We start from the raw sequence: 24,671 nt of genomic DNA, 5'->3' as shown, positions 1-24,671 counted from the left end.
TATGCAATTGCTCTTGTGAAGTGAGTCTCTCATCTAGAATCATGGTGTCTCACCAGTCATTCAGGGATCCACCGAGGAGCTTCAGCAGACCTAGGAAAAACACACACATATCCTCGGCCCCATAAGAGAACAGGGTCTGGCCCTTGCCAGATTCCTGTGAGTGGGTCCCTCCATCGCACTTCAGGGAAGGCTTTCCTTGCAGGGTTCCAGAGTCTCTCTGCTGCTGAATGACCCTGTACATCAGTATTTAAAAAATTTAAAGTGAAAAGAGCATGACAAAGAAGATTTGCAGGAGTTTGAGGGTATAATTCCCCTTTTTTAATTTTTTCCAATTGGTTTTTAAGTGTTTGATGTGCACGCTCTACAATGCCTTGACCCTGGGGATTGTAAGGAATTCCCGTCCTTAGGTCAAGTCCAAAAGTCTGACAAAATGTAGTAAATGCTTTTCCTACATATGCAGGAGCATTGTCAGTTTTAATCAGTTTAGGAAGTCCAATAATAGAAAATGCATACAAGCAGTGAGCTATAACATGTTTAGCAGCCTCTCCTGTTCTGGCAGAGGCTACTATAAATCCAGAATAAGTATCTACTGTAACGTGGACAAAGGATTGTTTGCCAAATGAAGGTATATGAGTAACATCCATTTGCCAAAGTTGCCCCGGTAGGAGTCCTCGAGGGTTAATTCCAAACGAAGGGACAGATTGTAATATAGGGCACCTTGGACAAGATTTAACAATCTGCCGTGCTGCTTCCCGAGAAAGTTGAAACTGTTTACGCAGGGCTGCAGCGTTCTGGTGATGGATAGTATGAGACTGAATTGCTTGATCTGTCATGGTTGCTCCAATAATTTTCTTTTGGGTAGCTTGATCAACAAGGGCATTCCCTTGCGCTAAAGCTCCAGGGAGCATGGAGTGAGCTCAAATATGTCCTATAAAACACGGAGCTGTATGTTGACGTACAAGTCTTTGAAGAAGGAGGAACTGCTGAAATAGTTCCTCATCAGCAGTTGTCCCTAAGACAGCAGTCTCTATAGTGGAAACAACCATAAGTAAATATCTGCTGTCTGTATATAAATTAAAGGAGGAGTATGGCAAATGCTGAAAAGCCATGATAATGGCATGTAATTCTACTCTTTGGGCTGATTTTAAGGTGACTGTTTCAGTATAAAGCTGTCCATTGATTATTAAGCCTGCTATTCCTGAGCTGGATCCGTCAGTAAAGATTGTAGGTGCTTCAGGAATGGGCTCATTAACAATTGTCTTAGGAAATATAAAGGTAGTAATTAATGAAAATTGAACTATTTTATCAGCTGGGTAGTGAGAATCAATTTGGCCTGTAAAATTTGCAAAAGCGATTTGCCATTTTGTGGAAGTTTCCCAGAGCCATTGTTGTTGATCCTTTGAAAAAGGAACAATAGTCTGTGGCTCAAAACCTATAAGCTGCAAGAGTCGCCTACGCCCCTTGATAATCAAGGAGGCAACAAGATCAAAATATGGAGATAAAACTTTCTTAGGAGTAACAGCTAAATGAATCCATTCAATAGGACCTGAAGCTTGCCACAATAGTCCTGTTGGAGTGTAACTTGAGGGACATATTAGTAGGGCAATTGATTCCTCAGGATTTATGCGTTTTAGTTGTGCTTGCTGCAAGGCCTTTTCTACAAGCTTTAAAGCTTGTTGTCCCGCAGGTGTAAGTAGCTGAGGAGAAGCTGGTTCAGCTGAGCCTCTAAGAATATCAAAAAGTGGCTTCAGTTCTCCAGTAGTTAATTTCAAGGAAGGTCTAAGCCAATTAATGTCTCCTAACAGTTTCTGGAAATCGTTTAAAGTTTGCAAATGATCTGTCCTGATTTCTATTTTCTGTGGGCGAATTTGTTGTCCCTCAATAATTTGTCCTAAATAAGAAAAAGGTAAAGATTGCTGTACCTTTTCAGGAGCTATATAAAGTCCTGATTTTTTCAGAGAATATTCTAGTTGTTGCAAAATGGTCAACACAGTGTCTTTATCTGGATGAGCAATAAGAATATCATCCATATAATGAATTATGTATGCCTTAGGGTGTTGCCTTCGTACTGGAGAGATGGCTTGAGCAACATATTTTTGGCACAAGGTGGGACTGTTAGCCATACCTTGAGGCAAAACTCTCCACTGGTATTGCTCCATGGGAGCCTGAAAATTAAGTGAAGGAACACTGAATGCAAAACGCTTGCAATCATGAGGGCTTAAAGGAATAGTAAAAAAGCAATCCTTCAAATCAACAACTATAAGGTGATAGTTCCATGGAATGGCAGTAGGAGAAGGAAGTCCTAGCTGGAGAGGACCCATAATTTCCGGTCTTATTTATTGCTCTCAAATCTTGTAATAGCCTCCAGTCTCCTGATTTCTTTTTAATAACAAATATAGGCGTATTCCATGGACTATTAGATGGTTCAATGTGCCCAAGCTGTAGCTGTTCCTGTACCAATTGAGCAGCTGCCCTAAGTTTCTCCTGAGAAAGGGGCCATTGGTCTACCCATATAGGATTATCTGATTTCCAAGTAATTGGGTCTGCACAGTGCATTATTGGGGTAGCAGGAGCTACCAAGGTCCCTATGTAAAATTTTGATATCCTAATCCATGCCTTCTGGTATTGGGTGCCACTTCTATGGGGGTGAGAATTCCTCGCTGTTCTTTCCCTAGACCCTTAGTGGGCAAAAATCCCTGATCAAGCATTTGAGTGCTACCTAAACTATTAGGACTGACAAGCAATGCCCCCATATTTTTCAAAACATCTCTACCCCACAAATTAACTGGCAATCCAGGGAGCACATAAGGCTGAAAAAGTCCAGAATGACCTTCTTTATCTTCCCATTGTAAAAAACTAGAACTTTGTTGAGGGGATTTACTCTGCCCTATACCTTGTAATTCTGTGGCTGCTGCATGAGTGGGCCAGGAAGGAGGCCAATGTAGCTTTGCAATAACAGATACATCAGCCCCAGTATCTAAAAGCCCTTTAAATTTACGCCCTTGTATTGTTAGTTCCATTTCAGGGCGTTCCTGACCTATTTTTTGAATCCAATAGGCAGTATCAGTGGAGCCAAATCTTTGATTCTCTTGGGGTCCCTTTAGCAGGGTTTGGCCTTGTCTTAAAAGAGGTAAAAGGATTAATTGAGCAATTTTCATATCAGGGGAGATAGTGACTATATTCCTCAAAGTGTGAGCCATTACTTTAATTTCCCCTGTATAATCAGAGTCTATCACTCCAGGAAGAACAAAGAATTCCCTCATAGTTAAACTACTTTTGCCTAACAAGATTCCTACTGTGTTACTGGGAAGTGGCCCAAAAATTCCAGTGGGTATGGCTTGAGGTCCCATCTCTGGAGTCAATAGGAATTGGGAGGTGGGACTGAGGTCCAGTCCTGTACTGCCTGTTGTTGCCTGGGATAGTTGGGCAATGTTTGGCCTGTTGGAATCTGAATTTGCTGAGGAAACACTGACATTGCCCCTATTGTTTGATGGGGCCGGGGAGGGCCCCATTGTCCGTTTCCCTGCCCTGCGGTAGTACATTTAGGCCTCCCCTTATTCTTCCAATGTTTCCCTTGTCTACAAAGTGGGCAGAGGTCCGGAGCCTTAAGGGCTGGCTGTCCTTGAGGGAGAGGCCGAGACCAATATCCGGGGAAAGCAGGGCAGTTTTTAGCAAAATGCCCCGAACCCCCGCATTGAAAATAGTTTCCACGGGCAAAAGTACTTCCCTGACCTTCCTTCCTTCGCTTGTTCTGTCCTTTATCTAAATTTTGTCCTGGAAATCTTGCCTTATTACCTGTGGTAAAGGCAAGACCTTGCATATATGAAGGCCCAACATCAGCGCAAATTCTAATATAATCCTCTATATCTCCCTTCTTGCGGTGAGGCCGAAGTGCAGCCTGACAAGCAGAATTAGCATTTTCATAGGCTAGTTGTTTTATTAAAACCTTTCCCACATTTTTATCCCCTACTATTCTTTCAACTGCTTGAATTAGCCGTGAGACAAAGTCTTGAAATCGCTCGTCTGCACCCTGCCTAATTTTACCAAATTCTTCTGGTTTGGTCCCTGGAATAGGCAGGCATTTCCATGCCTGTGTGGCTAGCTGATTAATTATATCATAAATAGCTGGTCGATATTCTAATTGAGTTGCCATATGGGCATACTGTCCTTCTCCAGTTAACATATCTACAGTAACAGCAACCTCCTCTTGCTGATTTTTCTCATCCAGCTCTATAGCCTTTTCATGAAAGTTTGACTTCCACAACAAATAATCACCCCCAGAGAGACAAGCACGAGCAATCGCCTTCCAGTCATTTGGGGGAAGAGCCTTTGCACTAATGGTATCTAATAAACCAAGTGTAAAAGGGGCAGTAGGCCCATACTGAGCACAAGCAAGTTTAAGCTCTTTCAGAGTTTTAAAAGGTACAGGTTCATGTTCTCGCACTAGTCTCCCTGTATCATCCTGTCTTTCCACAATAGGAAAACAGGCAAAGCCATCTATTGTTTCCCCTATATTTCGAGCCTGGTCTATAGATTGTTGGAGAGGAGATTTCCCAGATTTTGAGCTATAGACTCTGGAATCAGCCCGATAAGGGAACGGAGGAGCAGAGGGTTGAATGTAGGAAGGAGCTGAGGGCAGCGGAGGCCCCGCGGCTAAGGCAGCCATAGCCACGGATTTTTCATCCCCCCTGTCATCCTCAGACTTCAAGTTATCCTCATATTCACATCCCTCTGTTTCCGGCTTACCCTGATACTCTTCAGACAATGATTTGTCTTCATATGGAAACATTTTTACAAAAAGGTCCCTTACTTTTGACCCTATCTGTCCCATATTCTTTTACTCCCAACTACACTTTCCCCAAAAACTTTCTTTACTCACTGTGCGCACTTCACTTTGGGGAGTTCCGTCACCTTCCTTCAGTTTTAGTTTCCTCATACTCATACTCAAGTCGTCTGTTCGGGCGCCACTTGCCGCGGACCAGCGCAGTTTCCAAATAACGGTGCGGAATTAAGGAAACACACTTTGTCAGAACAAAACCGATGGGACCGGGAGGACTCCTCAAACTGCCTGGCAGCATCTGAGTGCCTCACAGCCTCAGTTCGCTTTATTATATGGACCTATGCAAATCAAGGACCCTGATACAAAGTTGCACATCAAAGGCTAAGACAGGAACTCTCCCAAGGCAAAAACAGTATACATTAGTGAATTTTACAAACATCTGAAAACAAAGAGTCAGAGGAAGGGTATGTATATTGCTTCCTGCAACCCAAGGAAGGAAGGGGAGTGGGTGCAAACACAGAGCATCAAAGCCAAATATGGAGATGGAGGGGGTAGAACTTAAGCCCCCTGCCAAGCCTTGAATCTATAATGGCTTTTTGCCATTACCGGTCCACAACACCGCAGCGAGGCTCCATTGGAGCAAAGATGGCCTAGGCGCTGGGGATGGCTCCTTGGCCTCTGCCCCAGGCACTAGAGTGGCTCTGGTCGCGGCAGAGCATCGCCCCTGGTGGGCGTGCCGGGTGTGATCGGCGCATGCGGGAGTCTGTCTGACTGTCTCTCCCCGTTTCCAGCTTCAGAAAAATACAAAAAAAAAAAAAAAAAAAAAAAAGAAAGAAAAAAAAGAAATGGATCCAGCCCTGGCTGGGTAGCTCTGTTGGTTGAGTGTTGTCCTGAAACTCCAAGGTTGTGAGTTCAGACCTGTCAGGGCACATACAGGAATCAACCAATGAATGAATGGATAGGTAGAACAAAAAGTTGATGTTTCTCTCTAAAAAATCAACAAATAAAAAAAAATAGACAAAGACACAGATCTCTTCCTCCTGGAGATCCCTGGTTTTACTTACCTACGATCCTTTAGTAAAATCACATTTGAATTTTCTAGTCAGGTTACAATGGCAGAGCAGTCATAAAGGGAAGGATCACGTACCTACCTTTGGGCCAAAGTGTTAAAGTGGTAGCTGTCACAGTAAATAGGAGGACGAGGAAGTAGGTGTCAGGAGTAGAGTTCAGACTGCATTACCTAGCAACCCCTTCTTCAGAGGGCTTCCCTCCAAAGACTTTTTTATTAAAAAATGCAAAAGAATTTCACATAAAACTGCCAACCCTTTACTTCTCATCCTCTGAAAAAGTGAACAGAACCAGAGAAACAATCACGCAAGAGTTATTTACCACACTGGCCTGGGCCTCCTCAGGACTACTTGCTTCCTTTTGCAAAACTTCTGTAGCTGGCAGGCAGAGCACACTCTCCAAGCATGTTTGGAGTATCTCTTCTCTTTCTTCTATCCCTAAGAGTGGCCTGAGCATCCTAAGAAACAGGAAGGAGAAGAAGTGTAACCAGACAGTGGTGGCCAAGATGACAGTTGAGAAAGGTACAGAAAGAGATGGTGGAGACAGAGGAAGAGGTGGGAGCAAGAAAGAGGAAGTTATCCAAAGAAAGGGTAATAAAACAGGAGAGGGAGGAAATAAGAAGAAAAGGCAAAAGAGCCAGGAAGATGAAAAGAAAGAAAATAAGGGAAGGAGGGACGTGTGACTATTACAGAAAAGGGTACTGGAATGTGGGATGATTTCTTAGTGTTTTGTTCCCCAGAGGTTTGAGAAAATGGGGGAACAGTGATGGCAATGGAGGTGCCTAGTCAGGGGATCCCTGAAAACAGAGGAAGACTGGGGCAGAAGTGACAAGAGACAGGCCCTGCCAGGTGCTTCCAAAATACCATCTAAAAAAATCTTGGCAAAAAGAAGTCTCGGATATTGTCCAGTAAATTTCTACTACTCCCTTATGCTAGAAGCAGAAGCAGAAAATAGAAGGTGGGGACCGACCAGGGGATAAAGAGCTGAAATAGAACCAGGGCAGGGGAGGCAGAGTGGGTGGCATGTTGTTACCTGAAGTTACTGATGATGGTCATTGCCTTCTGTCTAATGGGGCTGGAGATGGACGTCAATGGCTCCTCCCTGATTAGCTCCTGTCACACATACACACAGAGGATAGTGAACATATTCTTCTTGCCTGCCTCTACCTCCTCCCACTCCAGGTTTCATTCATGAGAAGATGAAATGTAGAATGACTAGGGACTCCAAAAGACTCTGAGGACATCACCTCTCTCCTACTCCCAACCACACCTTCCCCACAGGACTCATCTCTGCTTTGAGGATGGGAAAGGGAGCACTAATACAAAAAGCAACACCAGAAGATCTGGACTTCTACCTTCAGGCCTAGCCTAGGAGTGTTACCAACGGTTCCCACAGGACCCATCCTCCCTATCCATGCACTCCCTCCTCCATCCCCCTGAGAGGTACTCACCACCATACAAGCTAAAATCGAGAGTTTGTGGGGGAACTCTAATTGAAAGGCCACGTGCTGCTGGCTGCTCAGGGTGTCTGTCAGTATGGTCAGGGCATTCAGGTAATCCAGCTTCACATACTCATCCTGAATGAATAGTGTACTCAGAGACCTCCACGGTGGAAATGGGCCCACAGCCAGGACGCACTACCTACCCGAGGTCTGGGGGATGAGGAGCTAGGCCCCCTGTCGCCTTCCTTAGGCTGACGCTCTGCACCCTTGCTCTCAGGGCAGCCCAGGGCAGCCCTGCAGGGGACAGGTCCACCCTTTTCACCAACCCGCTTCCAGAGACCCCCTTGTATAACTCTTGAATTAGGATAGCTGTAGCTTCCTTGTCTCTCAAGGTATTGTCTTTCCCTGGAATGAGTTCCACAGAAGGGTATCTAGTTGGACATGAAAAGGGCTTCTTCTCCAACCCTGGGCACCCCTGCTCTGGACAAATAGAAAAGGCAAGAGAATAGTATGGGGCTCCCTCGACCTCCCCTGAACGTTCCTTCCTATGCACATTAGGTAATTAAGGTTTTACTTGTCCCTTCATCAGAGCGGGCAGCGAACAGCCCAAAAGCATGGCACCCCGCAAGCCAGCAGGGAAGGAGACACTTCAACAGACCTAAAATTACGGTGGTCTCCTCCTCGGGCTAGTTAGAGTCTCAGAGTAGCAGGATTAAGAGAAAGTACTGAAATGAGGGAGAAGTCCCTGTACTAGCCCCACCCACTGACTCCCACCAGGGCCAGGCATTGTTTTCTTGGAGGGGAGCAAGGAGATGGTAGGGATGGGCTGTTGAAGAAGTAGAGGAAGCAAGAAGTACCTTTTTCACAACACAGTTGTGGTAGTGTTGCATGACCAAGGCCAGGATGGCATTTAAATGCATGAAGATGGTTCCGTTGCTCTTTAAAATAATCTTGCTGTAGCTTAAATAGATTGTATAACAGAGCAGCACCCACTCCCTTTGCTGATGTTCCTGTAGAGGAAGGGGGAAAACTTGCTTGATCCTTGCCCAATCCTTCTTTCCTGACAGGAAATGGAGGTGCAGAGAGGAAAATGTTGCCCAGAGGATGTGGGAGAGAAGATGGGGCTGCAGAATGGTGAGCCGTTGGGGGTGTGGAGAGGGGTGCATCTGGTGACACCAGGGCCTGAAGTGCAGACATGAGGATTCAAGAGAAAGGGAAGGAGGATGAAACTTTCCCCCAGTTGGTCAGAGGGAGAGAGAAGCATTTATAGGTGCGTGAGGCCTCAGAGAAGTGGGTGGCTGGGGTGATAGGGATGCCTTGGAAGGCTTTGTGTGGTAGGCGGCAGCCCTTCCTGAGAATGATCTCACCTCTGACAGCTTGAGGATGAATGAGTCACTGTCAGTGAGTCTAGCACCGCACTCTTCCAGTTCTTTCAGGACTATCTCCAGATGTTTGGTGGACAAGATACTGAGCGCCACAGCAATGCCCTGTAACCAGGATAGTCTCAACCACATGCCAGGGCTCAGGGAGAGCCAAGCGCTTGCTAGGCTCCCCCCAGAAGCAGGATTTAGGGAGAGAAAAAGAAATGGAAGGAAAATCTGGTTCCCCAGACTTGAAATGTTTAAAATCCAAGTGGAGAACCAAATATCTTTGCAAGAAGTAATTCAAGAAGAAAATTATTTAAATAAATTAGTCACATATTTACAAAATCTTGGTATTATCAAATCCAGCATTGCAAAATAGAGAATACGTTTATATGCACTAAGAATTAAGAGAATGATTGCTCAGAGGAGGGAAGAGAGAAAAAGAACAAATTCCAGCTGCCGGAGGGAAGAGTGAAAAAGAACAAATTCCAGCTGCCATACTGACCGAACTGGAGAGCTCATCAGAGAGGGGACAGAAGAGAGGGAAGACTTCCAGATGGTTCCAATATTTCTAGTTAGACGAACAGGAAAGAGCAGTAACTCTGACCCAAACAGGCAGGCAAGATAAGGGGTCTAGGTCGTGAAGAAATAAAAGAGGGAGTGCCTGGGTGTGTTGTGTCGGGCATAGTGGCATGACAACTGAGTGGAAATGCTTTCAGGGCTAGTGGATCTAGTGCCAGTGGGCACTGGAAGTGAGGCTCTGGGAATCAACACCCTTGAGAGAGCCAACAGCTCCAAGGCTCGGTGATTCTGTGGTTCCAGCCAGGAGTTGCCTTGAACGTAAATCCCTCTGCCTCATAGCAGGTCCTTTTGGCTTCAGTGTCAGCCAAGCCTCTTCCAAGAGCTCACTCAACAGGGGTGACCGGGCACAGAGCTAAAAAAAAAAAGCTCAACACAGACAAGCAGGTGCCAGCTGTTTGCCAACTGGCTCTTTGTGCTGGAAGGACCACCGGTAAGACTTTACAGCAAGAGGAGGCAGAGTGGAGGGGATCTCAGGACAGTGACAGGCTCTAGGACACAGGTCCTCAAGAAGGGATAAAATGCCAAGTAGATGAGAAAATTATACCTCATTAGAAAGGAGGGACTAGCGGAGTATCAGAAGGAGCTTCTATTCTGTCCCTCTTCTTATGTCCTCCCTTAGCCATGGCTTCTACTCATCCTGCTCATCCCCTTTATCACCATCGTAACTGACATCACAGGAATACTACCTACTTAGTTTGGACTAGCCTGACACATGCTATCTCATTGATCCTCACACTAATGCTTTGAGTTAAATTTTATCACCCCCATTTTACAGACTGGGAAAATATTGTTTCCTAAATCTAGACATCCAGCCCAGTTCTGAGTTCTACATCTACATGGCTACTGGACATCTCCACCTGGCTCTACTGTGGCACCCCACTCCTCCCAGTCAAACACAGAATGCATCATTTTGCTCCCCCTTTTGTCCTTGGTTCCTGGTCTCAGCCTCCTCTCACCAACACCAGTAGCCCAGGAACCATCCTGGACGTCCTCTCCCCTTTTTGTCTTCTGTATCGAATCTATCCCCAAGTGCTTGCCAGAGAAGTCACCTCTATATCCTTGTCAAAGAACTCTGCAACCTAGTCCCACAAGACACTGACTCTTCTCTAGACATGATCCCAAAAGCTCTCAATCCTGAGTCTTGACTCACAATGTTATATGGGAATACCTGTCTTCATCCTTCTCGTAAACTCGCCCCAAGCAGTCCCAGTCCCAGCCAGCCCACATAGTCACTATGCCTCAGTGACTGTTCCTGCAGTTTTCAGTAGGGTTATTCTGTGTAGTTAGCTGTTTCCCTCCTGTATATGTCTTATTTCCCCATTGATACTGCTTGTAACCTGGGCTTGGTAAGTACCTGTTGCTGCCCGTGATGGTGAGGGATTCTTTGAGAACCTGGCAGGGGAAGGGCCCCGGAGAGGGGCAGCCTGACAGCACAGACACCAACACTACCGATAATCCCCGTGCAGAGTGCTTACATGCCAGGCACTCTTCTAAGTGCTTTTATGTTTTCAATCCTCACAACCATCCTACAACACATCACCAAAAATGCATGATCTGAATCTCATTTTGGGAAAATGCAAGACAAATCAATATCGAGGGACATTCTACAAAAAATGGTTTGTACCTTTTTTAAATGTCAAGATTGTGAAAGATAAAGATGAGTAACTTGTTCTAGATTAAAGAATACAGATAAATAACTAAATGCACTGTTTGATTCTGAATTAGACCCCAGAGCAGAGAAAAAAATGTTTTCTTTTTCATTTTTTTTTTCATCTTTTTCTGAAGTGAGAAGCAGGAAGGCAGAGACAGACTCCTGAATGCGCCAGACTGAGATCTACCCAGCAAACCAACTAGTGGGCAATGCCCTGCCTATCTGGGGGGTTGCTCTGTTGCAACCAGAGCCATTCTAGCACCTGAGGTGGAGGCCATAGAGCCACCCTCAGTGCCCAGGCCAACTCTGCTCCAATGGAGTCTTGGCTGTGGGAGGGGAAGAGAGAGATAAAGAGAAAGGAAAGGGGGAAGGGTAGAGAAGCAGATGGGCACTTCTCCTGTGTGCCCTGGCCAGAAATTGAACCCGGGACTTACACATGCCGGGTCAATACTCTACCACTGAGCCAATTGGCCAGGAAATGTTTTCTTTAGCTCTGAAACACTTTGGTGGGACCACTGATGATTTGCAAATTGGGTCTATAAATTAGATAACAGTGCTATAGATGTGAATTTCCTGATTTTGATCACTGCACTGTGCATATGTTAGAGAATATTTTATTTTTAGATAATATAAAACAAAGTATTTAGGGGTACATATACATCATGACTTCAGCTTCTATTTCAGATTCAGTAAATGCAATAATAACTTAATAAGTAAATTATAAAGTTTACATGAGAGAGAATGATAAAGCAACACAGAAAAACATTAAGATCTTAGGAATCTTAGAGAAGAAGAAACAAATTCTCTGGGACTTTTTCCTTAAGTATAAAATTATTTTAAAATTAAAAAAAAAAAAAAAGAACTTTTAAGAAAATATCCCATGAGGAAGGCACCATAGCCTCCACTTCCAGAGGAGGAAACTGAGGCACAGAGAGGTTTAATACCTTGCTCAAGGCCACATAGCTGGTAGGTGGCAGAGCTGGGATTCCAATCCAGAGGGCTTGGTTGCAAGGTCTGAGCTTTAGCCACCTTGCCATCCTGCCTCTTAATCTGAACGTGCTCCCCACTTCGCCACTGCCTTCTCCCTTACCTCCCTCTGCTGCAGCTCCTCATTGGAAGTACGGAGAAGGTAGGACACCATCGTCCTGACCAGGATCTCATGACTTGAGGCCCGCAGGCTGAAGCCAAAGACTTTGTATAGAAAAGCCTAGGAGGAATAGGAGAGCAGAGTCATGCAGAGCTTGGAACAAGCTTAGGACAGGCATTTCCAAGGCTCGCCGCCACCTTCACCCATAGCCGCTTCCTGCATCCCAGCCTCCTTGCTCTCTGGGGGCATCTGGATAGGGCAGGAACCTACAGAACGGGGGCTCAAGTGAGAGGGAAGAGAAAGCAGCATTTCTAATTTCTCAGCCCCTTAGGGCTCATCCTTTAGGAACTTTCCCTGATGCCTAAACTCACTTCCTGACAACCCCTCCCTGTGGGCACCTTTCCTGCTCTGGCAGACACTCATGGTGCCTTGTCCCAACCTGAGGGTTCTCCCTTCAACTGCTGCAGGCATTCTGTGAAGAGCTGCCCTCTGTTGCCTTTGGGACAGAGCTGCCCTGAGCTGAGTGGGGCCTCCTTGCCCAGGTGCCGGGTGCTGCATTATTCCTTCTCCCCTCCCTGTCCCAGACCAACCCTGAAATCCTGGAGCCAATGACTGACAAGCGGAAGGATGGGGGATGTGAGGGTACAGCCCCACACTTTACTCCAGGCTGGATAGACTCTGCCCTGAAGTTTCACCCAGGGCTCTGATGGGATCAGGACACATCCTTGCTCAGACTCTCCTCTCCCCTAATCTGCATCCCTGTGCTCTAGCACAACTTCTCCTGAGAGCACTTCCTTGCTAAGTCACTTGACGAGAGCTCTCACCTTAGGCTCTGCATCAGTCAAACCTGACTAAAGGCACCCACACTTCTGCTTAGCTGGCCAAGGACTACTGGTCTCCCAGCCTGACTCACTCCTCGGCAGGAGCCCCATCTTCCCGGTGTGCCTAGGACGGAAGCGGTTCCCTAGACACTGAACTTTCAGTGCCAGGATCAGAACAGTCTTGAGCAACCCTAAGCAGTGCATAGCCTCTAAGAAAGCTCCTCTGTCCAGTCCCACAGCCCTTCCCTGTGCTCCCAAGACACAGTGCAGACTTCCATCCTGACACAGTGCTTAGAATAACTGCCCACTTTGTTGTCTGTTCACTCAGGCAGACCATGATTTCCTGAAGGCAGAGCCGGTGCCTTTTCCATGAGTACTGGTGTCGGCCCAGGGTCTGGGCCTATACATGCCTATAGCAGATACAGGCATGTAGTACACATTTTTAATAACTGAATTGATCATCGGAACTTCTGCTTGCTTTGTTCTGTATCTTTATTCTACCAACTACAAAGATGTGCATACAGAAGGTGCTTCATAAATATCTGTTAATAATTATAGAGCAGTCTTGGAAATAAGGCCTCTTTCCTGGAAACGTTCTTCCCCAGAACCCAAATGAAGTGTTGCTTGGTAATAGAAAAACAAGATTCGAAATCAAGAAATCTGGATTCAAGTGCCAGTTTTACCAGTCATTTGCTTAAGACTAGAAATCCCTCCAAATTGTGTTTTCAATCTGCAAGGAAGGAGTAACAACAGCTATCAGGTTTAGGCTTTGGAGTTAAAGCACATTCACTAGCATCCTTGTTCAGTCCTCAGTCACTCTCCTGTGATGCAGAATTAGCGATTGCTGCTTCCTAAGTGAGGCAACTGAAATCACAAGGATGCTACACACTTAATCCAGACTGAACTGGGAGCCCATGGAGAAGTCAGGACAGGACGCAGGCCTCCACTACCACAGACCCTGTGCTCTGTGAGGAAAGGAGCCCACATTTCTTCTTCCTCAGCTCTGTATCCTCAACATGAAGCACAGTCCCTAGTCTATGGTATGCCCTCAAATACAATATTACTTGGATTAACTTGTTTAAATCTGTTTTAAAATCAATCATCTTTTCACTATACCCAAGTACCAGCTCCATTCTGTTAACAGCATACAGGGAGGTTCAAGTAAGACGAGACAGCAAAGCTCTTGATAAAAGCCTAAAACACAAATGTAAGACACATCGATATGTCTGTCGTGCCAGTGTGACCACCAGCCCCTGGTCCTCTCTACCCCTCGACCCCTAGGCTGCAGGAACAGCAGTTTGCTTTTCCCGCAAGGCCTGCCCTTCATGCATATTTCTACAGCCCCCCGTGTGACCCCTGGCTCCTCCTCCACCCTCCTCCCTACCCCCCCCCCCGCAACCACTGCATAGCCAGACACACCTTATCGTCGTCGTCGTAGTCATCGTTGCTGAAATAATTTATCCTCGCCAAGACAACTCTGATGAGGCGCTGCACCCAGTGGTCATTCTTAGTGGCCACTAATGTCTCATGTAAAAACTGAGGAAGGGGAAGGGAGAAGATGACCTCAAAGGACAGTGTTAGGCCTTCTCTGCCCCACAGAAGTGGGGTCAAGAAGAAGAGACAGGGGCCATGGTCTGTGACTTAGGGGGAAAAGGTGAAACACATGGTGGGGCTAGTCGGGACTGGAGAATGATAGCACAGTGACAGGATGTTCATGCCAGTTACATGTGTGAAGCCCTTCCCAATTTACATGGGAAGGGCTCGCCCATATCATCCTATTGAATTCTGAAAGACAGGACTTACTTCCAGATGAAAAACCTGAGACATGGAACAGCTAAATGACTTTGCCCAAGGACACAATGCTAGGGCCCTTTCACTTCCTCTATTTTAGACATAGGGCCTCAAGGGTGGGGAAGGTGAGCCAAGGCTTAGGATAGTCAGATCCTCTGATGCAGGGCCAGGAGGCACGGGGACCACAAAGAGAGGTTCTCCTGAGCGGGAAAGACCTTGAAAGTGGCCTCAGTTTGTGGGGCATGGGGCCATCCCCTCTCATCAATCTGAAGAGAGGAGGAAGGCAAGTGTGGAGGGAGGGAGCACTTGGGGAGTGCTTACCCAGAGCAGCGTGTCCTCCCACTCCTCTTGATTCAGGCTCTGCTCAGTGTGATCTAGGAGAAAACAGAGCACGGGACCACCCAACAGGAAGGCCCCAGCCAGGAGAATGGGAAACCCATGTGAACACTAGGTGATGCTGAGCCTACAGAATAATCGCTCTCGCACTTCACAGTCTCCAGAAGATGGATGACTAGCCAAAGCCAAACAGACACAGCTAGCCAGTGTCAGAGCCAGGGCACAAAACTGGTCTGTTTGTTTCAAAAGCCCACACTCTTCCCTGATCCTCCGCCCCAAAGAATGGGCAGAAATCGTTCTGGGAACTCTGGAGCCACAGAAGCCCGGTCTTCAACTCCTCTCAGTGCAGAACATCAGCCAAATAAGCAGACCCATCCTACAGCATCGCAGAGGGACAGAGAGGATGGTCCCAGTTTTCCTCACCCCAAGGAAGGTCCATCCTGCACCTCGAGCCTCCATCTCTTCTGGAGTCGGCCCCCTGCCCCAGCTCCACTCCTCCCCTCTCCTAAACAACCCCTTACCATCCAGTGTCTTCAACATCTGGGGGATCTCCATCCTCCACAGCTGGCCCACTTTTTTGTAGATAGGGCGGTGCTGGGAGGTGAGAGGGTGCAGGGCATCTAGGAGCCGTAGAGCGTTTGCCCCAAACGTCTTTTCCCTGTAGGGCTTCCGAGAAAACACCTGAGAAGCAAGAGCAGCAAGCAGGAGACAGAGGCAGGATTTAAGGCAAGAGAAGGAAGAAAATGAGAAAAAACCCACAGAATGATAGAGCTGGAGCTTACGCCCTCCACATTCTTTTCCACCTGTTGAACTCTAACATCCTCCAAGATACTCTAAAAGCATCACCCCTTCTGTGAGGCCTTCCTGACTCCTGGGTACCCCGGCAGCGCACTGCTCTTCTAAGATACCACTGCACCCTGTGCATTCATCTATTAGTACACTTATCACACTGGATACATGGTTACTCCCAAGCTTGTCTTCCCCTCTAAGACTGTGAACACCTCAAGGGCAGGCCTACCTCTGTCACCCCAAGTGTTCACAATTCTAACACATAATATCCAGGAAGACAGAGAACTCAGGGATCCAGGCCTGACCTTGGAGGCGTAATGGATAAAGCACCGACCGAGAATGCTGAGTCACTGGTTGGAAGTCCTGGCCTAAACCAGTCAAGGGACATATGACAAGCAGTCAATAAACAACTAAAGTGAAGCAACTATGAGTTGTACTTCTTGAGCCATCCCTCCACCCATCTCTCCTCTCTGTAAAATTAACAAAATAAGATTTTAAAGGAAAAAAAACAAAAAAACAACAACAGAGATCCAGAAAAGCATGTAGACTTGTCCAAGGTCAACAGAGAGCAGCTCACAATAAGGCCACATAGGAGACAGGCTAGGCCTCTCCCACCCTTCACCCCTTCCCCATCACCAGACCCCACCACTATGCGCCCACTTCCCTTTCAAGTTCTTCAGCACTCAAGATCCTAGGCCCTACCTTTTAATTCCATATCCACCATAGTGCCTGTAATAGAGTACTCCACTATCTGTAGAATGATGGATGGAGGGATGAAGGGATGACTGGGGTGGATAAGGGAAGGGATGGATGGAGCCTCCCTCAGCCCCTTACTTAGCTCTGACACACGTCAGCTCATAGGAGCCTCCAAGAATTTCCAGTGGTAGCTAACAACAGGCAGGGAATATAGTCACCCCCACACACACACCCTTTTATTTTTATTTTACAAAAGAAAAAACTGCAGCTGAGAGAACAAGTCACTCAACATTTTAAGTCTAGAAACTGGCTGAGCAGAACTCAAGCTCAGGCCTCCAGCATCACTTACCACAAGAGAGGTCAGGACTTCCTCTGGGGAGATCAGCTTGGTGGCTAAGTTAAAGAGAAGATAAAAGATGGAGAGAGTGAGTGCATGCTCCAGAATGCTCCACCTCCACTGTCAGCTCCCCATCGGTGCTTCAGAGGAGGAGAAAGAGCAGAGTGGAGACGAAAACATCAGTGCCAATACCATGGGGGACTCGTGACATTTTGGCTCTGCTTAAAAAACGAACCATTACATTTTCAGCCTATATTATTAGGCACACACCAACTACTGTGCTGAGCACAGTACCTGCTAACTCTAACACTGACCCCACTGGGAATAGAGGTTGGGGATGGGTTGAGCAGAGGGTGAGGCTCAGTTCTGGGGCAAAGGAAGAACTATGGTTCAGAAATGACTGTGTATTCTTTACTCAGTAATGAATGATATTTGTACTTCTCAACTCCAGCATTAGCAGGAGTAAAGGTAAAAAGGAACTGAATATCCCAGAGGTGTCTTCTTTTTTTTTTTTTTTTTTGTATTTTTCTGAAGCTGGAAAGGGAAAGACAGACAGACAGACTCCCGCATGCGCCGGACCGGGATCCACCCGGCATGCCCACCAGGGGGCGATGCTCTGCCCATCCGGGGCGTCGCTCTGTCGCGACCAGAGCCACTCTAGTGCCCGGGCCATCTTTTGCTCCAATGGAGCCTTGGTTGCAGGAGGGGAAGAGAGAGACAGAGAGGAAGGAGAGGGGGAGGGGTGGAGAAGCAGATGGGCGCTTCTCCTGTGTGTCCTGGGGAATCAAACCCGGGACTTCTGCACGCCAGGCCGACGCTCTACCACTGAGCCAACCGGCCAGGGCCCAGAGGTGTCTTCTTTACAGTCATGGAGTCAAATAGCCTTACAGTGCTGCCTTAACCTTTGTCTTACTCTTTTTTTTTTTTATTTATTTTTTATTTTTTATTCATTTTTAGAGAGGAGAGAGAGAGAGAGACAGAGAGAGAGAAGGGGGAGGAGCTGGAAGCATCAACTCCCATATGTGCCTTGACCAGGTAAGCCCAGGGTTTTGAACCGGCGACCTCAGCATTTCCAGGTTGACGCTTTATCCACTGCGCCACCACAGGTCAGGCCTTTGTCTTACTCTTGCCGCCACTGCCCAGGCTCGGGATCTGCTGCCTCCTCCTCAGGACTGAACCCGCTCCCCCACACCCACTACCCCTGCAGTGTCTCAGCCAGCCTCTCTCCCCACCACTCCATGCCCACAGCAGCCTGAGCCTTCACAGCGAGCCCCTCACTGCAGGCTGCCCACCCTTGTACTTACAGCTGTCTTGAAAGCAGTCGAGGTAGGGAGTCCTGCCCTGGGAGTGGGTCTCCAGAGCCATTTCTGTGACTATACCACTCACAAGCACGAAGGCGAAGATGAAGCACGAAGGCGAAGTGAGCAGTTTGGGTAAGGACACCTGGCAGGAGATATGGCAAGAAGTTCAATGCATGCCCTAAGCAGCCCCAGTCGTAAGTTCTCCAAACCCATGACCTTGTCTTCCATTCCTGGAGGGGCATTTGAGGCCTCTGTACACAGCCTCCTAATGCATTCATGGTCATTTCTCTCTCCCTCCCTTCCCAGTCCATATTGGTAAAATATAACCAAGGTCCTTATTAAAATTACAGCAGGAAGGGCTTGACAGATGAAGGCTTCTTGAAATTGGGAATGTGTGACTTGTAACCACCTTCCAGGGGCAGAGACATGCTGATGGTCAGGAGGCAGAGCTTACTGGGAGGGAGAGGAAACTGATATCCTTTCCCTCCCTCAGCCCCTTACTTAGCTCTGACACACGTCAGCTCATAGGAGCCTCCAAGAATTTCCAGGGGTAGCTAACAACAGGCAGGGAATATAGTCACCCCCCCACACACACACACCTTTTTATTTTTATTGTACAAAAGAAAAAACTGCAGCTGGGAGAACAAGTCACTTGACATTTTAAGTCTAGAAACTGGCTGAGCAGAACTCAAGCTCAGGCCTCCAGGCCCACCACCCGTGACCCTCTTTTGTGGTCTTGAGCACCACTCAGAGGAACCCAGGAACTTGAGTAGAACCAAATGGAGGTGGCGAGGGGTGGGCGAGACAGCACAGGGGTCAGATGGTGCAGGGTGCCGAGTACAGTCTGAGGGTCGGGGGAGTGATCTGGGAGCCCGGGGAGAATATGGAGAGAGTGCATGGGAAATATGGAGAGGCCTGTTTGACCCTTGCTGTTTGTACCATCTGTAGGATTCTGGAACACATTATTCTAATTCCTTCTTCATTCTGGAATTTAAAAGAAAGGAAAAATTTAAATCTGAAACCAATGTTAGCTAAGTCTCTGAGTTCAAAGCCTCCCCTGGCTCACTAATCACACCTGTGCTAGGCATACGCTCCTCTTCCCCTTCTGCTCCCAATTCTCCTTCTCTCATCTCCTCCCCTGAGGCCTGCTCCCACCCCCGGGACCCTCCCTGCCCAGGCCCTGCTCACTGAAGAGTCAGACTGGATCTTGATGGCATAGTCAATGACAGAGTTCCCCTCAGGCAGGTCCAGGTAGTTGTGCATGCCCAGCTTCTCAATGAAGTGCAAGAGGGCCTTCGGCACCTGTGGGGTCACAGATCATTACATGGCAAGACAGGAAGGCAGGTCAGGGACTCCCAGTATGACCCTCACGCTCCAGGTGACGACACAAAGCACCAAAGTAGGTGACGGACTCAGTTCTCCTGACTGCAAGCCCCGTGTGACTCCAGATATTGACAGACCACCAGCCAATGAACCTGACCACGTTTGTACTTCACCCCGAAGTTCTAACCCACCTTAGCTCCCACCATCCCTCTAGAAAACTCTAAGCACTTAGCTTGCCCACACCTTATCTCTCCAGAGCTATGAAAATTAGCAGGAGCATTGGATAGCGGGAGAATCTAGGCCCAATAAAGGTCCCACCAGGGGTCCCCAAACTTTTTACACAAGGGGCCAGTTCACTGTCCCTCAGACTGTTGGAGGGCCGCCACATACAGTGCTCCTCTTACTGACCACCAATGAAAGAGGTGCCCCTTCCAGAAGTGTGGCAGGAAGCCGGATAAATAGCCTCAGGGGGCCGCATGCGGCCCGCGGGCAGTAGTTTGGGGATGCCTGGCTGTGCTGGCACAGTGGATAAGAGCATTGACCTGGAACACTGAGGTTGTCGGTGGTTCGAAACCCTGGGCTTGCCTGGTCAAGGCACATATGGGAGTTGATGCTTCCTGCTCCTTCCCCCATCTCTCTCTCTCTCTTTCTCTTGTTCATGTGTGTGCTTTGTCTCTCTCTCTCTAAAATGAATAAAGTCTTAAAAATTTTTTTTTAAACAGTGCCATGTTCTGGCTTTCCCAGGGAAAACCAGGAACAAATCTCACAAGTCCAGAGGCCCAGCCCTCAAGACTCCAAGCTCTCCATTAACTTTCTGAAGTTTTTGGACTTTTGTGTTTAGGGATAACGCCACTGTCATCCATTTGGCACCTCAAACCACTGCTCTCCTGCTCCATTGTTCCCCTGTCCTCTGTGATCCAGAGCTGGAAATCTCTGCTGTTTACAACAATGGCTGCACAGCTTGGTAAAAATACAGTTCCTCACAGAGTACTGAATCTGTAACGTGGAAGATAAAGTAGCAGAAAACAGCCAATCAGAACAGCAAAAAGGAAACAGAATGCCCCCAAAATGAGGATAGTTTAAAAGGCTCTGATATGACATAAAGTATACAAATATTTGCATCATGGGGGTGCTGGAAGGAGGAGAGAAACAGTAAGGAATTAAAAACCTATTTGAAAATAAGTAATGATGGAAATCTTCCCTAACTTGGTGAAGGAATAAACATCTAAGTCCAAGAAGCGCACAGTCCCAAACAAGATGAATCCAGAGATGCCCACAGCAAGACACATCATAATTTAAATGTAAAAGGTTAACAAAGAGAGTCTTAAAAGCAGCAAGAGGAAAGCAGTTGGTTACCTATAAGGGAGCTACCATAAGACTGCAACTGACTTCTCAATATAAACTTTGCAGGCCAGATGGGATTGACAAGAAATACTCAGTGATGAAAAGCAAGGACCTATAACCAAAATTACTCTACTCAGCAAAGTTATCATTTAGAGTAGGAGGATAGATAAAGAGCTTTCCAGACAAGAAAAAGCTAAAGGAGTTCATCACCAACAAACTAGTATTACATGAAATGTTAAAAGATCTTCTTTAAGAAGAAGAGGAGGAAGACAAGATTAAAAATATGAAAAGGGGCCCTGGCTGGTTGGCTCAGCGGTAGAGCGTCAGCCTGGCGTGTGGGGGACCCAGGTTCGATTCCCGGCCAGGGCACATAGGAGAAGCACCCATTTGCTTCTCTACCCCACCCCCCTCCTTCCTCTCTGTCTCTCTCTTCCCCTCCCGCAGGCAAGGCTCCATTGGAGCAAAGATGGCCCGGGCGCTGGGGATGGCTCCTTGGCCTCTGCCCCAGGCGCTAGAGTGGCTCTGGTCGCAGCAGAGCGACCCCCCCCCCCCGAAGGGGCAGAGCATCGCCCTCTGGTGGGCAGAGCATCTGGTGGGCGTGCCGGGTGGATCCTGGTCAGGCGCATGCGGGAGTCTGTCTGACTGTCTCTCCCCGTTTCCAGCTTCAGAAAAATACAAAAAATAAAAAATAAAAATAAATAAATAAATAAAAATATGAAAAGGCAATAACTAAATATCTATCCACAATTAGTTTAACCCTTTGACTAGTGAGTACTTTTCATGCTCACTGACCCCCAGGAGTGAGTTTTTTTTTTCAAAAACTGAAATTAGCCTGACCTGTGGTGGCAAAGTGGATAAAGTGTCGACCTGGAAACACTGACGTTGCCAGTTCAAAACCCTGGGCTTGCCTGGTCCAGGCACATATGGGAGTTGAAGCTTCCTGCTCCTCTCTCTCTCTCTCTCTCTCTCTCTCAATCTTTCTCTCTCTCCTCTAAAAATGAATAAATAAATAAAAATAATTAAAAAAAAATAAAAATAAAAAAAATATATATTTAAAAAAAAAACAAAACTGAAATTAGTTCCAGTTACAGTTTTATAAAGTCAAAATCATATTTGATAACCAACTTATGGAAACAAGAAGAACATATATTTGCCTTTTTTAAATGTTGTCTTACACATTTTTTTCTACTTTTAATTTTATTTAGACAATTAATTTTAACAGGGTGACATTGATCAATGTGAGTACATAGGTTCTGAGAAAACATCTCCAGATCATTTTGACATTTGATTATGTTGCATACCCATCACCCAAAGTCAAATTGTCCTCCGTCACCTTCTATTTGGTTTTCTTTGTGCCCCCTTTCCCCGCTCCCCCCTGGTAACCACTGCATTCCTGTCCATGTCCATGAGTCTCAATTTTGGCCTTACATTTTTTTTTTTTTTACAGTGACAGAGAGAGAGTCAGAGAGGGATAGATAAGGACAGACAGGAATGGAGAGAGATGAGAAGCATCAATCATCAGTTTTTCGTTGCGACACCTTAGTTGTTCATTGATTGCTTTTTCATATGTGCCTTGACCGCGGGCCTTCAGCAGACTGAGTAACCCTTTGCTCGAGTCGGCGACCTTGGGTTCAAGCTGGTGAGCTTTGCTCAACCAGATGAGCCCGCACTCAAGCTGGTGACCTCGGGGTCTCGAATCTGGGTCCTCTGCATCCCAGTCCGATGCTCTATCACTGCGCCACTGCCAGGTCAGGCAGCCTTACATATTTTTAAAATAGAAATTTTTGTACGATTGTACTCTGGATGGTCAGGAGACACGAGGACATACAAGAACGTTCATACTACTCAAAGGGTTAAATGCAAATAAATTAAAGGCTCCAATCAAGACATAGGGTGATTGAATGGATAAAAACACAGTATCCTTACATATGCTGCCTACAAGAGACTCACTTCAGATCAAAAGACACAGAGAAACTGCAAGTAAAGAGATAGAAAAAATATTTCATGAAAATAGAAACAAAAAAAAATCAAAAAGCTGCAGTAGCAATACTTAAACCAGACAAATTAGACTTTAAAACAAAGGCTATCAAAGGCTATAAGGAGAGACATAGAAAGACCCAACAATTCTACTTTGGGATATTTATATAAAAAAACCCAAAACACTAAACTGAAAAACACACATGCATCCAAATGTTCATTGCAGCATTATTTACAATAGGCACAAGTTACAGAAGCAACTGAAGTATCCATCAAGAGATGAATGGATAGCCCTGGCCAGTTGGCTCAGTGGTAGAGCGTCGGCCTGGAGTGCAGGAGTCCCGGGTTCGATTCCCGGCCAGGGCACACAGGAGAAGCGCCATCTGCTTCTCCACCCCTCCCCCTCTCCTTCCTCTCTGTCCCTCTCTTCCCCTCCCGCAACCAAGGCTCCATTGGAGCAAAGTTGGCCCTGGCACTGAGGATGGCTTTGTGGCCTCTGCCTCAGGCGCTAGAATGGCTCTGGTCGCAACAGAGCAACACCCCAGATGGGCAGAGCATCGCCCCCTGGTGGGCGTGCCGGGTGGATCCTGGTCGGGTACATGTGGGAGTCTGTCTGACTGCCTCCCCATTTCTGGCTTCGGAAAAATAAAAAATAAAAATAGATGAATGGATAAAGAAGTGGTGATCTGCGTTGACACTTAGACTCAGGGGCCACCAAGATGCCAGCTTACCACTCTTCTCTCATGGAACCCAAAACCAAACCCATTGGAAACATAGCACTGTTGCCTATCAGAAGTCAGTTCAAAGACCTGCTCCTAGAGACTCAAAAGATATAGACATTGTGGAGGAAACTGTCTATTACTTCAAAGCCAATGTCTTCTTCACAAACTACAAAATTACGAATTAGGCTGATAGAACCTTGAATTCATAACTCTCTACATTTCTGAGTGCCTAAAAAACTCCAAAAGTCTGATTCCAAAGCAAAAGTGAAAAAGAAATGTACACACTGGGAAGCACTAATTTCCCCATTCCTGGAGAGCCTGTTTTACCACTTAACGCAACTTATACCAAACCTGCAAATAAACAAAAAGACGAAGTGGTGAGGGCCTGTCTACAATAGCTAAGGCAAGAGACTGGACTGAGACTGTGTGAGAAAGTTTTCAAGACTTAGAATGATATACCCAGCAAGTGGTGGACTTGCTTTGTGAAGAGACAATTCATGAACAAGAGTCTTTCAGGACCTGGACAGAAAAAAGGAGCCTGGGCAGATGCTGTTTCCACAGCCATAGCCAGGGTTTTATAGCAAGACGGACACCACTGCTTGCCTTTCTTTCATAAAGTCTTTACAGAGAAGAGAGAAGTAAATGTGTCTTTACTTGAAAAGTTCATTAGCAAGAATTGAAGGGGGGAGGAAATAAATTGTAAAAAGGTAGTTTAAAATTTTCTGAAGTATCAAGCTGGGCTTAATAAGTAATAAAAAAGTTTCTAACACAAAAAAGAGAAAAAGTGGTGCATATATATACAAAGAAATATGACTCAACCAAAAAAAGATTGAAATCTTGCCAACAACAAGATGGATGGACATAGAGGGTATTGTGCTGACTGAAATAAGTCAGACAGAGACAAATGTCATATGATTTCATTTACCTGTGGAATCTAAAAAATAAAATAAACAAGTAGAACTGAGACACACCCATAGACACAGAGGACATGTTGATGGTTGTCAGATGGGAGAAGGGGTGGGGGAATGGGTGAAAAGGTGAAGCAATTAAGAAGTACAGATTGGTAGTTACAGAACTGTCATGGGATGTGAGTTACAGCATAAAGCATCCAGTCCATAATGGTGTAATACCTATGTGTGGTGTCAGACACAACAGATTTATTGGGAATATCACTTCATAAGTTATATAAATAAATCTGTAATAACTGAGTTGTACACCTGAAACTAACATAATATTGTATGTCACCTGTAATTGAAATACA

General features: G+C 46.4%; 1 protein-coding gene, 1 non-coding gene and 1 pseudogene across 2 annotated transcripts in view; 2 read left to right on the top strand and 1 right to left on the bottom strand.

The window, feature by feature from the left end:
• Positions 1 to 24,671, bottom strand: part of LOC136324997 (maestro heat-like repeat-containing protein family member 1) — an 88,898-nt gene that overhangs the window by 34,430 nt on the left and 29,797 nt on the right. Inside the window, exons 6-18 of the mRNA XM_066258625.1 lie at positions 19,233 to 19,346; positions 18,984 to 19,028; positions 18,048 to 18,186; positions 16,756 to 16,799; positions 15,443 to 15,602; positions 14,907 to 14,959; positions 14,214 to 14,330; positions 11,977 to 12,093; positions 8,657 to 8,776; positions 8,147 to 8,299; positions 7,299 to 7,424; positions 6,881 to 6,960; positions 6,170 to 6,305 (exon numbers count right to left, since the gene is read on the bottom strand). Of these exons, the coding sequence (XP_066114722.1) occupies positions 6,170 to 6,305; positions 6,881 to 6,960; positions 7,299 to 7,424; positions 8,147 to 8,299; positions 8,657 to 8,776; positions 11,977 to 12,093; positions 14,214 to 14,330; positions 14,907 to 14,959; positions 15,443 to 15,602; positions 16,756 to 16,799; positions 18,048 to 18,186; positions 18,984 to 19,028; positions 19,233 to 19,346 (1,404 nt within the window). The remainder of the gene's footprint in view (positions 1 to 6,169; positions 6,306 to 6,880; positions 6,961 to 7,298; positions 7,425 to 8,146; positions 8,300 to 8,656; positions 8,777 to 11,976; positions 12,094 to 14,213; positions 14,331 to 14,906; positions 14,960 to 15,442; positions 15,603 to 16,755; positions 16,800 to 18,047; positions 18,187 to 18,983; positions 19,029 to 19,232; positions 19,347 to 24,671) is intronic.
• On the top strand, positions 22,979 to 23,054 carry TRNAS-GGA (transfer RNA serine (anticodon GGA)). The gene has a single exon. It is a non-coding gene; the product is annotated as a tRNA-Ser (tRNA).
• LOC136323755 (actin-related protein 2/3 complex subunit 3 pseudogene) lies at positions 23,403 to 23,991 on the top strand (annotated as a pseudogene).

This window comes from Saccopteryx bilineata, chromosome 2 (assembly GCF_036850765.1).
Source record: "Saccopteryx bilineata isolate mSacBil1 chromosome 2, mSacBil1_pri_phased_curated, whole genome shotgun sequence".
Lineage (NCBI taxonomy): Eukaryota > Metazoa > Chordata > Mammalia > Chiroptera > Emballonuridae > Saccopteryx > Saccopteryx bilineata.
Note: the sequence above shows the minus strand (reverse complement) of the source record. Positions and strands in the feature narration are given on the sequence as shown.